The sequence below is a fragment of the Crocuta crocuta genome, unplaced genomic scaffold (assembly GCF_008692635.1).
Source record: "Crocuta crocuta isolate KB4526 unplaced genomic scaffold, BGI_CrCroc_1.0 scaffold68, whole genome shotgun sequence".
NCBI lineage: Eukaryota > Metazoa > Chordata > Mammalia > Carnivora > Hyaenidae > Crocuta > Crocuta crocuta.
In genome coordinates, this window is record NW_027532426.1 from 1541196 (window position 1) to 1558892 (window position 17697).

Sequence of the window (17697 nt, forward strand, 5' to 3'; positions counted from 1 at the left end):
TAGCCACATGCAAAAGAATGAAGGTAGATCCTTACATTATACCATGTACAAAAATTAACTGAAGATGGATAAAAAAAAAACAAACTAAAGTTAGGAGCTAAAACTATAAAACTCTTAGAAGAAAATATAGGGGGAAAGCTTCATGACATTGAATTTGATACAACAAAAGTATATACAACAAAAAAAGCATATACAACAAAAGTAAAAAATAAATAAGTTGAACTATATCAAAATAAAAAACTGCATCAAAGGATCGATAAACAAAATGAAAATTTAATCTATAGAATGGGAGAAACATTTGCAAATCATATATCTAATAAGAAGCAAATGTTTATAATATATGAAGAATTTCTACAACTCAACAGTAACAATTAAAAACTGGGCAAGGACATGAATGGACATTTCTCCAAAGAAGGTATACAAATGGGGGCACCTGGATGGCTCAATGGGTTAAGTGTCTGACTCTTGATTTTGGTTCAGGTCATGATCTCATGGTTTGTGAGTTTGAGCCCTGTGTCAGGCTCTGCACTGACTGTGTGGAGCCTGCTTGGGATTCTATCTCCCTCCCTCTCTCTCTGCTCCTCCCCCACTCACAAACACACACACACTCTCTCAAAATAACTAAGCCTTAAAAAGATAAAGTTAATCTTTTTAAAAAAGATATTCAAATGTCCAACGAGCATATGAAAAAATGTTCCATATCACTAATCATTACAAAAATGCAAATCAAAACCACAAGGACATACCATGTCATACCCACTAGAATGTCTACTCCCAAAAAACCCAAAAAGTATTGGCAAGGATGTGGAGAAATTGGAATCCTTGTACATTGTTGGTAGATATGTAAAATGGTGCAGTCACTATGGGAAACAGTATGGTGGGTACTCAAAAAACTAAAAATGGAACTAGCATGTGATCCAGCAATTCCACTTCTAGGTATATACCCAAAAGAATTGAGAGTAGTATCTTGAAAAGATATTTGTACATCCATGTTCATGGCAACATTAATCACAATGGCCAAAAGGAAGCAACTCAAGTATCCATGAACAAACGGGTAAATGGATAAACTGTGGTATATACATACAACAAAATATTATTCAGCCTTAAAAAGGAAAAACATTCTGATACATTTATAACATGGATGAGTCTTGAAGACATGCTAAGTGAAATAAGCCATTCATTAAGAAAACATACTGTATGATTCCACTTATATAAGGCATCTAGGTTGGTCAAATTCATCAATACAGAAAGTAGAAAGGTGGTTATAAAGGCTTAGGGAGGAGAGAATGAAAAAGTTGTTCTTTAATGGATACAGAGTTTCAGTTTTACAAGATATAGAATTCTGGAGATTGACTGCAAACCAATGTGAATGTTCTTCACACTAGTGAACTGTTCATTTAAAAATGATTAAGATGGTAAATTTTAGGGGCATCTGAGTGGCTGTTGGTTAAGCATCCGACTATGGCTCAGGTCATGATCTCACGGTTTGTGGGTTCAAGCTTTCCTGACAGCCAGCTCTGAGCCTAGAACCTGTTTCAGATTCTCTGTCTCCCTCTCTCTGACCCTACACTGCTCACGCTGTCTCTTTCTCTCAAAATAAATTTAAAAAACCTTTTTATTAAAAAAAGATGGTAAATTTTATATTATGTATATTTTACAATTAAAACTTTTTAAAAATGTACAGATCCCAACTTTTACTTTTTATTTATATTTTAATTTTACATATATGTATCTGTGTGTGTGTGTGTGTGTGTGTGTATGCTGGTTTATGTTTGCAAAAGCAAGAAGAAAGGTATCAAAGAATATATATCAAATTGTTAATATTATTTCTGAAGTACTAGTTTTGGACGGGATGGGTGTTTTGCAGAAAAGAGGAAAATTATTAACTTTATTTATATGCCTGTGTACTCCTTGACTTGTTAAAAGGCATATTCATTACTAGCATATATTTTTAATTTAGTAGAGTCAGAAAACAATCTACCAGCAAAAGTCTTAAGAGTTTCAGTTGGGAATATGTACATGGTTGGTGGAAGGCAAAAATATTGGTTAGAGCTCTTACTCTTATAATTTGCACAAACAGATCCTAGAAAGGCATAGTTCTTTTGGATGTTGATTAATGTTTTGATTACACTAACGTTAGTCATTCCAAATCTGAACAAATTTTCTTTTATGAGGTCCAGATCCTTAATTTAGTGACCACTTAGGAAGAAAATTCTCAGTTTACATGAACTGTCTAAAAGTTAACAAAGGGCAGGTATGACAAAGCAAGTCAGGGGTGGCCCATGTCTAGTCTGTCATATGATGTACATAAAGAGGTGTTGCTCTGATTGGCTTGCATAAGCATTCACTTGATCCAGAGGGCAAAGAAGAAACATAGTAGGACTTAATTGAATAATGACCAAAGCAGGCTATAGAAATGCTATTTATAACTTTCTAAACAACTCAGGTATCAGCCAATCACAGACTGACTTTGCAAATGGTATCAAGGAACAATGCTGAATGCTAGGGAAATATGCAGCTCTAGGATATATATAAAAGACCAGAAGCAGAAGCTGTAGTCAAAACACAAAAACTTCTCTCAGCAACCCCAACTCTCAACCCAACTCCTGACACCATGGCCTGCTGCTCCACTAGCTTCTGTGGATTTCCCACCTGCTCCACCGGCGGGAACTGTGGCTCCAGCTGCTGCCAGCCCAGCTGCTGCCAGCCCAGCTGTTGCCAGACCAGCTGCTGCCAGCCCAGCTCCTGCCAGCCCAGCTGCTGCCAGCCCAGCTGCTGCCAGACTAGCTGCTGCCAGCCCAGCTGTTGCCAGACCAGCTGCTGCCAGCCCAGCTCCTGCCAGACTAGCTGCTGTCAGCCCAGCTCCTGCCAGCCCAGCTGCTGCCAGCCCAGCTGTTGCGGGACCAGCTGTGGCACTGCTGGTGGCCAGGAGGGTGGCTGCGGAGGCGTGAGCTGCCGCGTCAGGTGGTGCCGCCCCGACTGCCGCGTGGAGGACACCTGCCTGCCCCCCTGCTGTGTGGTGAGCTGCACTCCCCCCACCTGCTGCCAGCTGCACCATGCCCAGGCCTCCTGCTGCCGCCCATCCTACTGCGGCCAGTCCTGCTGCCGCCCTGCCTGCTGCTCCTACTGCTGCCAGCCCAGCTGCTGCCAGCCCACCTGCTGTGAGCCCACCTGCTGCCAGTCCACCTGTTAAAAGCAAGGTTGCTGATTAAGGATGAAAGGGGAAACTAAGCACACTGCTCTGACCTCTGAAGAGGTGCTTAATTTTACTCCCATGCTAAGTACCATGATGTTTCTAAGCCACTCATTCAAGAATAATGAGTCTTAGTCAGGACCCTACTGGATGTGCTGAATTAGCGTACTGAAAACATGTATCAGAGTATCTAGATATCCTGCCTTGCTTGAGAAGACTCCAGGGTAGGGTATTTCTTCATTTCAGTGACATCTCTGGTCTCCTCCCTATCTTTTGATCCGCACATATTTTTAGACCGGCTTTCTCCTTGAATATCACGTTAATTCAAATAAAATGTTTAAATGTGTAAAGCAAACTGAGTTATTTTCTTCCTTCTACCTCTAAGCTTGTCCACCTTTAGCTGGAATTCAAGGAAGTGGATTTGCATTTTTAAATAATCCTAGAGCATACACATAAGGGCTAAACCAGAAAGACTGAATACTAATTACACTATGCTTGAATCCATCAGTTAACAAAATGCTCCATGCATTAAATAATCTTTACAGTTATTCAAATACTTAAATGCTCTAACCTATAATAATTAGGTCTAAATCAGTAAAGCCACTTTGGGCTAAAATATTCAGGTTGATCATATCTATGGAATTTCTACCTAGATGTAGCTCTACCATTTGAATCCTCCTCCAGTTTATATACTAGATGTTCTCCTTCGCGTGTGCCTAATATCTAGAGATTATACTCCTTACTAAATAGATTTTTAAGATATCTACCAGATACTATCTATTTGATACTATTTTCCAAGAGCATTTAGGCTTAATTCCTATGTCTTAGCCTATTCTTCCCACTGGTCTCCAAATTGCTCTCCAAGTTTCAACTCCCACACTCGCCTCCATTTACTGGAAATAAGTACTCCATTTACATAGAAAGTGTATCTCTGACCTAAATGAGGATAGAACAAACAGCCAGGGAGATACTCTGTGAGTTCTACCATCATTGTTTGTCAGACACATGTATTAGAAATCTCAAACAACTATATGGGTTGTACTTTGCAACCCAGTTTGAAAGATAGTCTCTTAGGAAGTTAAGACAAATCTAGAACAAAAGAAAAATCTTGTACCATTTAATTTTTTAATTCCTTATTAAGTATTTCAGTGCAATACAAAATACAATAGAACAAAATGTAGGATACTTTAAGAAAAAATTTTCCAAGTTATTTATAAGCTCCCAGCACTTACCTCTGTCATTTAATTGGTAGCAATGATAGATCAAACACAAGATTATGCATTTCAAGGAAAAATATCCTTCAAAATGTCATAATTCCCAGGTGTTTTTCGATGAGACTTGGTTCAACTATTAAACGCAGAAAAATATTCCAGCACTTCCTAGTGTCTTTTGACAATAATAAGGACTCCTCCGTGAGAGGTACTACAGCTTGAAAGTTCTATTAAATCATTTATAAGTGGTACATGCAGCCATGAATCATGTCCAGTAAACCACCCATTCAAAACCAGACTCAGTAAACATTTATTAAAGTCCTACCCAAAGCTAAGCACTCTGCTAGATATCTTTATATATATACTATGTCACCTGGTTCAAAAAAAGATTTCTGGCCTAGAATATCGATAATAAATACATATTTTGAATTGATTGAAATCAAAGGAACTATAATAGTAACTCGACTTTATGTTGAAGTAAATTAGCTGGAAGTTTTTTTTAATGTTTGTTTATTTATTTTGAGATTGAGAGACAGAGACACAGAGAGAGCATGCACACACAAGCCAAAGAGGGGCAGAAAGAGAGAGGGAGAGAGAGAGAACCCCAAGCAGGCGTCACACTGTCAGCACAAAGTCCAAGATGGGGCTCAATTTCATGAACCATGAGATCATGACCTGAGTTGAAATCAAGAGTCAGATGCTTAACCAACTGAGCCACCCAGGCACCCCAGTAGGAAGCTTTGAATTATACATAACCAAAGGGCACTCTTTTCATTTCAGTGGATGTTCTAATATCCTAAATGCAAGAGAATTCAGTCTATATAGTCAGAAGAAAAAAATAATAGTTAAAATTAAGAGCACAATTATCCTTAGCCTTAGAGATATGGACAAAATATCACATGGAATAACCACGTCTACAAAATGAGGGCGTTGGCATGGGCTAAAATAGAAGGACTCTTTGAACATGGAAAACCACAAATGTATTCCAAAGAGCAAAGGACGAACATGAGCAGTCCAAATGAAACTATAAAACAAACTAATTTCTAAACTGCTGCTCATAATGGGTCATAAGTATTTCAGTGTAAGCCAATCAGAGGTCCAATGAGGAATAAATTTAAAACAAAAACAAGGAAGATATGTTAAGAATTTTATAAATAGAAGCTGGCTCAGATATATAAAAGGTCTGACATAGACCTTACCACCAAAACCCCTCTCAGCAACTCAACTCTCAGCCCAACTCCTGACACCATGGCCTGCTGCTCCACTAGCTTCTGTGGATTTCCCACCTGCTCCACCGGCGGGAACTGTGGCTCCAGCTGCTGCCAGCCCAGCTGCTGCCAGCCCAGCTGTTGCCAGCCCAGCTGCTGCCAGCCCAGCTCCTGCCAGACTAGCTGCTGCCAGCCCAGCTGCTGCCAGCCCAGCTGTTGCGGGACCAGCTGTGGCACTGCTGGTGGCCAGGAGGGTGGCTGCGGAGGCGTGAGCTGCCGCGTCAGGTGGTGCCGCCCCGACTGCCGCGTGGAGGACACCTGCCTGCCCCCCTGCTGTGTGGTGAGCTGCACTCCCCCCACCTGCTGCCAGCTGCACCACGCCCAGGCCTCCTGCTGCCGCCCATCCTACTGCGGCCAGTCCTGCTGCCGCCCTGCCTGCTGCTCCTACTGCTGCCAGCCCAGCTGCTGCCAGCCCACCTGCTGTGAGCCCACCTGTTAAAAAACCAGGTTGTTGATTTCCAGTTGCCCAGGACACAGCATCTCTAAACAGTGTATCTCCTCAACCACCCCCCTGGACCACCACAAGTTCTTAGAACTTGGAAGTCATTGGGTTTTTGTCATGGAGGCTACCAAGTGTATGAGTTCTACATGATACTATTCTGCAACAAATACCTTGACTCTCCACTACCAACACAGAAATGCTGCAAACCTACCACCTGATTCTCAAAATGCTTTGGATATACTATTACTGATTTTTCTTCAGGGTCGAAAACTACTACATATTGTGGAAGTAATCCTTTAGAACTACCCACAAGTCTAATTCTTCCTTGCTTTATTATCTGTTTTTGCTATGTTTACCTAACATTTTTTCTAACATCAAAAGCACCAGGGTATAGTCACGTGACTTTCCTTAGATGTCACCAGAAAGAATGGAAGACCTTCACCTAACATTCAGCTTCTAAGAAGTAGGCTAGACTTTTTCATACTTCAACATCTTATTTCATCCCTTTTTTGGAGGGGGGAGATCTTAAGGATCTTGCCTGTTGGCTATTTCAATTTCATCTGTGATAAAGTGTTTTCTGTCATTTCTTAATAAATATTATAACTGGGCAAACAAACTATAGTCTGTGTTTCCACTTGTACATAAAATGTGATAATGGGTGAATGCCTGCCTGAAAGAAGTACATTTGTTTCTTTTTAAAAGAAACTGAAGTCATATACAGTGTAAGAATTCATTCATTCATTCATTCATTCATTCATGCATTCTATTAACATTTATCGACCACCACTTCTTTGAAAAATTTTTTTTTAAGTTTTTAATATTTATTTATTTTTGAGAGAGAGACAGAGCACGAGCAGGGGAGTGGCAGAGGGAGAGAGGGAGACATAGAATCTGAAGCAGGCTCCAGGCTCTCAATCATTAGCACAGAGCCCGATGTGGGGCTTGAACTCACAAACTGTGAGATCATGACCTGAGCCAAAGTGGGATGCTTAACAGATTGAGCCTCCCAGGTGCCCGATCAACCACCACTTCTAAAGCAGGGACTATGGTGATCAGGAAGACAAAGACTTAATTCTTATCCTTGTGGACTTTACTATCCAGAAATAAAAAGTATATGTGTGAAAATAGCTATAAACAATGTAACAAATAAACTGTATTCTCTTAGTAGTCAGCAGGAAAAAAATCTCCCTCTGTCTTAGGGAGATGCTTTTGTGGCCAATTCACCTTGATAGTCCAACTTACAATAGGTGGTGTGAAACAAGGATGTGAAATAATTACACATAAGACAGAGAGAAGAACTCCTTTTTTTTTTTTTTACTCCAGAAAGGGGGCGAGGAGATAAAAGAATAGAGGAGAGACCCAGGAAGGAGGTCATGAATATTACTTCACGATTCATCCCCATTAAGTCACTAAACTCATGTGATTACTAGCGTAGGGCAACTTTCCTGTGAACACCAGAGAAAGAGCTAAGTTCTGGGTTGGTTCAGAGGAGCTGGAGACAACCCAGAACCCGGGCAGAGGAGGGGGACCTATGAGAAAGTAATACCTCAGGAACTCTCAACATTTTGGAGAGGCTTTGGAGGCCACTGCTGTGGAAAGTAGTGTCTTGGTCATATAGACTGCAAAGAAGATGGAAGGGTCAGAAACAGGATTTCAAAAAAGGAAAAGATCATTTGGGCCGTGTTGGGGGCAGCATCTGGGAAGGCTTCGAAGAGAGGTAATCTTTGGGGTCTTAAAGTCATTCTAAATGTAAGGAAACGAGTAAAAAAGAGTCCAATGTGCACATCTATTAGAGTGGCTAAATCCAAAGCAGCGACAATACCAAATGCTGAGAAATATTAACAGAGCAACAAGAATTCTTACTGCTGGTGGGTACAGCTGCTTTGGAAGACAGTTGAGCTTTTCTTACCAGGCTAAACACAGGCTTACCATACAATTCAGCAATTGTGCTGCCATGTATTTCTCCAAAAAAGAGGAAGACTTATGTCCACACAAAAACCTGCACATCGATGTTTACAGCAGCTTTATTCCTAACTGTAAAACACTGGAAGCAGCGAAGATCTCCTTCAATGGGGGAATGGAAAAACGAACCATATTATATCTATACAATGGAATACTATTCTGTGATAAAAAGAAATTATTTATTAAACCACAAAAAGACTTGGAAGAATCTTAAATGCATGTTACTGAATGAAAGAAGCCAATCTGAAAAGGTTACGTACTATATTATTCCAATTATATAACCTTCTAAAAAAAAAGGCAAAACCATAGAGACATTGAAATATTGCCAAAGTGCCCTACCTACTATGCCCTGCAGATGCTTGTAGTCTGACACTAAAATAATAAGCTTATGAATTAAAAAAAATAAAAGTTACAGAAATAGAGAGACACAAGACTGGCCTGTGAAATATAAACAGAAGCCAGTTAAGGGCTTTTAACAAAGCTTTCTTTAACTGATATAAGGGACACACACTGCTGGTGCTTCTACTTCCTCTTCACCCTGACTGTTCTTTTCACTTTATTTTTTCTTAAACTTTTTTAACGTTTTATTTATTTCTGACAGAGATAGAGACAACATGAGCAGGGGAGGGTCAGAGAGAGAGGGAGACACAGAATCTGAAACAGGCTCCAGGCTCTGAGCTGGCTGTCAGCACAGAGCCCAATGTGGGGCTCGAACCCACCAACCATGAGATCATGACCCGAGCTGAAGTCAGATGCTTGACCGACTGAGCCACCCAGGCGCCCCTGTTCTTTTCACTTTAAATACAGATCGGATTCCTGGAGCTACAGAATCCCAAGAGAATGCAAGGAACACTGGTCCTGACACAGCCGAGTCTCTGAACCATTGCTAGCAGCTGCCTACCTGTGAGAAGAATAAGTCCTTTGATTAAGCCAATATTTGTTGGTTTTTGCAAAACTGGAAACCTACAATATTCCTAACCACTATGCAATAGACTGCAGTAAGGTCTCAGAAATGGAAACTTCCTACATATGATACCAAAGAGGATCTGAGTTGTAGAAGCAGTTCAGTGATAGGGAAAGCACATCGATTGCAAATTCTACAGCAAAAGTGGGGAGCATTTTTAATTGAGGTTCACTGACCATAAATATGAGTAGATGGATAACAAAAGGTATAGAAGAAAATCAGGCTGGGGGGGGTGGGGGGAGTGAATGAAGTAATAAATGATGGAGAAAAGAATGAAAAGGAAAGGAAAAGTACAAAATAGAAAAGACAGAGAAGACACAATGAAAAAGACTAGGGACAAGAAGCAGAAAAGAAAAGGGGGAAGAATGATGGGTAAGATACGCATAAAACAGAGAGATGAGAACCAATGTGACCTTGTTTAGTATCATACGCGGTGCTCCGTGCTAATTATACTTCATGCATGCTTCATTTCATTTAACACTTACATTAATGCTTGAAATGGATATTGTTATCCTGGCTTGTAAATGAGGAAAATAAGTCTAAATGAAGCTAAATTGCTTGCTTAAGTCACATACTATTTTTTTTAAGTTTATTCATTTATTTTGAGAGAGAAAGAGAGAACATGAGCATGAGGGCAGAAAGAGAGGGAGAGAAAGAATCCCAAGCAGACTCTGGGCTTTCAGCACAGAGCCTACTCAAATCTCAATCCCAGAAACTGTGAGATCATGACCTGAGCCAAAATCAAGAGCTGGACACTTAACCGACTGAACCACCTAGGTGTCCCTTAAGTCACATATTCTTATAAGTAAACCAAAAAAACAAAAAAACCCTGAAATCTGAACCCAAATCTGTCTGAGTCCAAAACTCATAGAGAATGAAATTAAGGAACTAGACATGAAGGAGGTGCAACCAGTTTCTGCAGGTTTAAAAATGGCTACTTTGGAAGTGGTGGAATTCAGATTACAAATTCTAGAGCAAAAGTGGGGAGCATTTTTAATTACGGTTCACTGACCACAAATATGAGTAGATGGATAACAAAAGGTATAGAAGAAAATCAGGGCACTGATTGAAGTAATAAATAATGGAGAAAAGAATGAAAAGGAAAGGAAAAGTATAAAATAGAAAAGACAGAGAGGTGTTAAATTGTGTCAGGTGTTAACTTACTGTCTCTCAGTCCACCTGGATAGTCCAGGACATTCTCCATATTTTAGAGTCAACTCATTAGTAACCTTAATTATATCTGGAAAGTCACCTTAGTCCTATAACATTATATATTCATGGGCATGATGCCAGGGCTCAGAGGTCATGGGGCCCCAAATTCTGCCTACCACAAGGATTATCAGACACTGTTGACACTAATTCCTAAAGACCCAAAATGTCACTTCAGTCCACCAAGGAAAGTGGTTGCTTATGGTGGCCTAGTGACAGCTGGCATTTTATCACACATTTGAATCACAGCAGACCCAGTAGGTCCAGAGATCAATACCCCAATTGGTGAACGTATAACTAGAATAATCTACTTGACAACTGGCATTACCCCACATTCACACTCTGGCTTACGGAATAAAGCTCAAATGATAGGAAGAGCCAAGTAGAAGCCACTGGAAGTTCCCTTCATTACAAGGGTAATAAGTCAAAAAAGGTGCTAAATCCCTGGTGAATTGGGAAAGTGAGTGCCATTTTCAGGGACTTGAATACAGCCTGGTGGTGATACCTACCATCTCCCCACTGACTCACTTCTTTGTCCTGCTGAAAAAGCAGAAAAATCTTGGAGTATAGCAATGTAATTAGCTACTATTATTTTGAACTAATTTGGGTAATGGCCCCAATTGCAGCTGATATTCCACATGGAGTGTACAGAGTATCTTTTTTTTTTTTTTTTTTTTTTTTAATTGAGAGAGAGAGAAAGCATGAGCAAGCAAGGCAGGGACAAAGGGAGAGAAAACCTTAAGCAGTCTCTACACCCAGCACAAAGCCTGACGTGATCTCACAAACCAAGAGATCTTGACCAGAGCTGAAATCAAGAGGTGATGCTTAACTGACTGAGCTACCCAGGAGCCCCTGGATAGAGTATCTTTTTTGAAACAAATCAGCATAGCCCCTGGCAACTGGAAGTACACAGCTTTTGATATGAAAATACCTTTTTCTCCATATCAGTTTGCAAGGACAGTCAGAAGCAGTTTGCTTTTAACTGGTATGACTAACAGTAACTTTACAAGTATTGCCTCCAGGCTGTGTCAACTCTCCTGCTTTCTATTATAATATACTCAGGAGAGATCTTAATCATCTTGACATTCCACAATCCTATCAATCTACTACATTGATGATGTCATGCTAATTGTTTCTGATGAACAGGAAGTAGCAAGTGGTTTAGATGTCTTAGTAAACATATGTGAACTCCAGGGTAGAAGGTAAACCCCACAAAAATTAAGGAGGTCACCCCCTCGGTGAAATTTCTTGGAGTCAAATTATCTAGAATGTGTTGAGATCTCCTTTCTAAGGTGAAAGAAAAATTGCTATCCTTTGAACTATCTTGACTAGGAAAAGCACAACTCGTGGTGGGCTCTTTGGGATTTTGAAGTCAATCTAGACTATATTTGAGTGTGCCACTATAACCCATCCACTGACAACCTGAAAAAGACAAGACCACAATGGATTCAAGACCTCTCAGAAATGAAGGTTTTATCACCCCACAAAGTAAGAACACCAACCATCTGAGGTCCTGATTGAGCATAAAGAAAACATGAAATGGGTAGTGGAGGAAGTAAGTTATAAATATCAACTACAGCCTTGTGATCAATTGGAAGGATTATAAAAACTGTAGTTTCTTCCTTATTTATTTTCCTTCTCCTTTCTCCTTCCCTTGTTTAGTGCCATATGCTGTACCCAGACTAAATACACTTCAAGTGAATCCAATTTCATTTAATATTCCATCAGTTCTGTGAAACAGTTATCTTAGTTTTGTGGAATGAGTAAATTAAATCTAAAAGAGGTTAAACTGATGACGTTTTTTGGAGGTGACAGTGGGGTTTGTGGGGTCCAGAGCCAATGGCCAAGAAAGAATTCTTGAAGATGTCTTTGGTGCAAAAAGGTAATTTTATTGAAGCACAGGGACAGGACCCACAGGCAGAAAAAGCTGCCCCTGGACCATAAAGAGGGACTGGTTTATATACTATGGGGTTGGGGTAGGTAAAGTCCAAGGGAAGCTTTCATGCAGATTTTCTTCTTCATGCTAAAGAAGACTCTCAAGATAGTGGAGGTCTAGCTATTGTCAAACTAAGGTTGTTTTTCCCTCTAGCAAAGCATTAGCATTAAGACAGAAGGGAGCTCTGGAAAATGGTTTTACTCTGCCAGCCTCAATTATTTGTCAATAGGCTGCAGGTTATAAGGAAATTTAGTTCTATCTGCCATTTCCTTCTGCCTTTGTTTCCACATCACTATGGAGTGGTGATGGAGACTTAGGTCCTAAGGGACTATGATCTTTATCAGTTAACCATTTGTTTTTCCCCTTTCCTTTGTTCTGGGTCAGCCAGGAGTGCTGAGGAATATCACACATAGCCCATCTAGAAGTGTCGGCTTGCCTTATGCTCCCTCATCAAAACAAACCAAAATCAGGATCTCAAAGAGATACCAGCACTCCCATGTTCACTGCAGAATTATCCACAATAGTCAAGACAAGGAAGCAAAACAAGTGTCCAACAATGGGTGATGGATAAAGACAATGTGGTATTTACATATAATGGAATATTATTCAATAACTTTAAGAAAGGGATTCATGCTATCTGCAACAATACAGATAAACCTGGAAGACATTACGTTAAAATAAATAAGCCATACACAGAACAAATCTATATGAGGAATCTAAAATAGTCAACTCATAGAAGCAGAGAGTAGAATGGTGGTTACCTGAGGCTGGGGTGGTGGGGGTAAGGGGGAAGGTCGGGATATAAGGACGTGATGGCCAAAGGGTACAAAGCTTCAGTTATGCAAGATGAATAAGTCTTAGAGATCTACTGTGTACCACAGTGTCTACAGTGAATACTGCATTGTATACTTAAAAATTTGCTAGAAAGATATACATTGAGTGTTCCTATCACAAAAAAAGAAAAGAGAAGGAAACTTTTGGAGTTTATGGCATTGACTGTGGTAACTGTTTCATGGGTATATACTTATCTCCAAACTCATAAAGTTATTTACATTAAATATGAACAGACTTTTGCATGTCAATCATATCTCCATAAAGTGTTTTTTTTTTTTTTTACAAATAAAGAAAGTTAAATAACTTGCTTATAGTCACAGCTCCTAAGTGTGACTCCAAAACTCATGAAGAGACAATGACATTAAGGAATTGGAAATGATGTTAAGTTACTGTCCCAGCTTCATGCCCTCCCTTCTGCTGCCAGCTTTGGGACCCTCTGGCAAACCACTCTGTCTGGCTTTGCCACTAGGGGGTGACAGAGGAAAACTGCAAAGCTGAAGAGGAAGGAGACACTGGCTCCTTCCTTCCATTTTGCTTCCTTCTACTTAACTGGGACTTCCTGTATGCCGGCACTTCCCATGATCCTCTCCCAGTAACACCTGTTCACTCCAGCAGCTGCAGATCCTTTCCAGAGAAGCACCTAACTTCAGTCTGCAGCTTTCTCAACACGTGTAGAACCTGCTTTATTGCACACCCCACTCAGAGCCACCGGCTGGCCAGTTTTCCTGCAACATCGGTGTTGGGCTCTATAGGACAATCCCCCCCCCTAAATTTCTAAATGTAAATTCCCTCCCTCTTCCTTTGAAAGAAACTATCATTCTTTCCACAGGGTTTTCTGCAGTTCCTACATTTGTAGTATCTCAGTATCTCCTTTTTACCCTGTTAGTAAAATTCTCCATACAAAATTCACTTGATTCACACAATGGGTGTGGTTCTTGAAGGGACTCTTATTGCTGTACTCTTATACTGGGTGTCATGTGGAAACTAATTTGACAATAAACTATTTGTAAAAATAAATAAATAAATAAATAAATAAAAATAAATTCAGATTATTTACTGAGCCATTTGTTCAGATGTTCTACTTACTTTGTTAATCATGGGAGCTGACTGTGGGAAAAATTTAGTCTCAGAGCTTAGGAGGTGGCAGCCAGAGAATTACAACATTATAGGCCTGATAGAATCTGAGGAACTAGAAAGATTACTCAGCACCATTTAGCTCTGTAGTTAAGAAAGCTGTATCATTTCTATGAAAAACCTTCCATGAAAAGTGGGCTGTGCCATGGGGGCCTGACAGCAGATGTTAATTACTGACTTATTTCTAAAACCATAACTCTGACTTGAGAAACCTGCTTTCCATCATGACTATTCTATTAAATGCTAATAGGCAAACTTAGTTTTAAAAGCCCAAGGATATAAAAGGATTTTGAGAAACTTCAAGGCAGAAAATGTTGAATCATCATCTCAACTGAAGCATGAAAGCCATAGGTGAGACTGGATTTGAAAGTTAAGTAAAATTGCTCTTGGAAGGTTCAGAGAGACTAATCCAAAGCACCAAATATTTGTTCACATTGGGGCTATTCATTTCTAAGCACATTCCTTTTTCCTCTTCTTGATTCCTGCATTACAAATACAAGACAGAGAAACAGATTTGATATACTGCATGACCTTAAAATAAAAAAATTCTGGCTTTTACTAGGCTAATATTAAAAGCAAAAAAAAAAAAAAAATGTCAAGACTTTTGGTCTCTCAATTTGTCAGCACAGTATGTATCTTAGGTGGAAGAGACAAATTAAATCTTTTCCCAAAAGGATGGGGAGAGTTTTGATCTAAATGGAGCCAGAATTAAGTAATATCAATATGATAATATAAGATAGTATTCATTTGTTCAAATAATGAGACCTGCAGACCTGGACAAAAAAGATCTTAGTAGATTTATAACACTGCAAGATGACTAAGTGAAGGAACTCAGGATTTTTAATGCCACTTAAGTCATGAACAGTGAGAAAGTTTGAGAAGAGTCAAAATGACAGAGGTGTGTCTAGATGAACAGCCAGGAAGATCTCAAAGCAGGAGGAATTGATGGTTTTCCTCTAGGGGACACGGTGGGGGAGGGAGGAGATAATACAATGAATCCTAAAGATAGAATTCAGGAAACTCTTTTGTGGGGATGAGCACTGGGTGTTACATGGAAACCAACTTGACAATAAACTATTAAATAAATAAATAAGAATTCAGGAAACTCTGAGATTAGTATTTTGAAACTTCACCCCAACAATTACTGTTTTATTGAATGGAAGAGACAAAAATGAGAGAGAAGCACACAAAAGTCACTAGAAATTAGTGTGGACCAGGGGCTGAGACTGGAAGTAACACTTAACACTAAGCCAAAAAAGTATCTTGTTACATTGCATTTGAGTATAGACTGTACACTTCACTCTAAAGATATTTTTAACTACAGGAAGAGATGGAAAGTAGGATGAGAAAAGAATCAGAAAACCTAAGATGAACCCCTCAAATCTACCCAATGTTATCTTGTCTATCAAATGGGGGTTCTAATATCTCACAGTGTCCCTCTGAGTATCAAGTATGTTTATCAATAGTAATATGCCTGGCATGTAAAAAAAATATTTTTTTTCTCTTCCTCCTCACCCTTCAATTGTACACCTTTAGAAACACAAAACCCTGTTGACTACTAGGAGGCTAATAATACCCAGATGCACAAGAGTGGAGGATCAAGCTGAGAAAACTCGTAAGAGAGATACCCAGAATGATGTTTTACTCCCTTTGGGTTGTTGTTCCTTTTTTATCCAACTCATCTGCATTCAGAAAATTCAGAACGCTCTTAATGTTTATGGGAATTTTTTTCCCCATGTGATGATGCTCCTTTCCTTTCAGTTCTTTTCTTTCTTCACATATTTCTTCCCTACTGATCAAGAAGCCAAATTCCCACAGAGGAATGCTGACCAACTTTGCTCAATAAAGCTGTCCTAGTACATCCTGATTCTCCAGCTAAAATTTCAAAGTGAATTTCAACGTGAATTTCACATAAGCCATAGATATTAATAAGAAATGCAGAATGGAGAAATCTGCATTCAGAGTGACAGAGATTGGCTTCAGTTCTCCTCTAAGTAATAAATTTTACTGAGGGTTTGTGATGACTACCTCCACAAAACTGCAACATGGCAGAAGGTACTAGAGAGGGGCGCCTGGGTGGCTCAGTCAGTTGAGCGTCCAACTTCGGCTCAGGTCATGATCTCACGGTTTGTGGGTTCAAGCCCCACATCAGGCTCTGTGCTGACAGATAGCTCAGAGCCTGGAGCCTGCTTCAGATTCTGTGACTCCCTCTCTCTCTGACCCTCCCCTGCTCACACACTCTCTCTCTCAGAAATAAATAAAACATTAAAAAAAAAAAAAAGAAGGTACTAGAGAAACAGACACTGCTTCCCAATAGCCTCACAGGTTCTGGCAAAGCAAGGCTGAGAACCATCAGTCCTTCCTTTGTAGAGGTGGAGCCCCTACTGGTTGCAAAGTTATAGTGAAGCCTATGAACAGGCAGAAGACTTTTCAGACATTGAAAACTGGAAAGCTATACTCCTGGATTTACCCCTAGTTCATCCCATTGGTAGATAGAAAGGACACCTATAAATGATAGAAAAGTAACTCCACCTTCCCTTAGCTTACTTAATAATAACTACCATTTATTTAGAACCATTTATTGAGCACTCACTATATTCCAGACATCGTGCTAAACATTTTTAATGTGTTATTTAATTTATTCTTTAAACACGGTATCAATGTGATATTTTACAGATGAGGGGATTGATGAAGTAATTTCTCTACTTTAGAAAAACATATCAGTGGCTCTCAGTGGTCTACCTACTTGTTCAAACTGCTCAGCCTGGGAGTCAAGGCTCTTGTTTTCTAGACACAGTACACTATTCCCTGCTTCCTAATGACAATTTGTTCTTTTCCACATCTGTGCGTTTACTGCAGCTATTCACTAGGGCTGGAACGACTTTCCTTCTCTGCCTTGTGTTCAAGTCCTGTGTGCCCAACGAACCGCAGGAGAATCTAAAATACTTGAAAGTACACCTGTGTTCTGCCCATCCTTGAGTCTCCCAAATCTTCTAGCATAGTGCCAGGCAAACTGCAGGAGCTCAACAAAGATTGGCTGAAATAAACTAAACTGCTTATTTTCTCTTGAAAAACATAATAATCAATAATGGAGAGATTATGGATTAGTATACAGTGATTAAGAACACAGGCTCTAGAGCCAGACAGCCTTGCTTCAGATCCCAAATCCATTACTGACCAGCTGCTGACCTTGGGCAACTTGTTTATCCTCTCTGTGCCTCAGTTTCCCTTATCTGTAAAACAAAGGATAACTTCAATACCAACCACATAAGGCTGTTGTAAGAATTAAATGACATAGGGGCACCTGGATGGCTCAGTCAGTTAAGCATCTGACTCTGAATCTCGGCTCAGGTCATGATCTCACAGTTCCTGGGAATGAGCCCTGCATCAGGCTCTGCATTGACAGCACAGAGCGTGTTTGGGATCTTTTCCCTCTCTCTCTTCCCCTCCCCTGCTCACACTCTCTGTCTCTCCCTTTTTCTCTCTCTCAAAATAAATAAACATTAAAAAGTGAATTAAATAACATAGTGCATGTAAAGCACGG

General features: G+C 39.9%; 1 protein-coding gene and 1 long non-coding RNA gene across 2 annotated transcripts in view; one reads left to right on the forward strand and one right to left on the reverse strand.

Moving 5' to 3' along the window:
• The window catches only part of LOC144244002 (uncharacterized), a 167394-nt gene that overhangs the window by 125155 nt on the left and 24542 nt on the right, over window positions 1-17697 (reverse strand). The gene's annotated exons all lie outside the window — the stretch shown is intronic.
• Window positions 2615-3193, forward strand: LOC144244008 (keratin, high-sulfur matrix protein, B2D-like). Its single transcript, XM_077779186.1, has one exon. The coding sequence runs from the start codon at window positions 2615-2617 to the stop codon at window positions 3191-3193; it is 579 nt and encodes a 192-aa protein (XP_077635312.1).

What these genes read in the sequence shown, in the direction of transcription:
- LOC144244008 (XM_077779186.1), top strand. Translation starts at nt 2,615, where the DNA reads ATGGCCTGCTGCTCCACTAGCTTCTGTGGATTTCCCACCTGCTCCACC.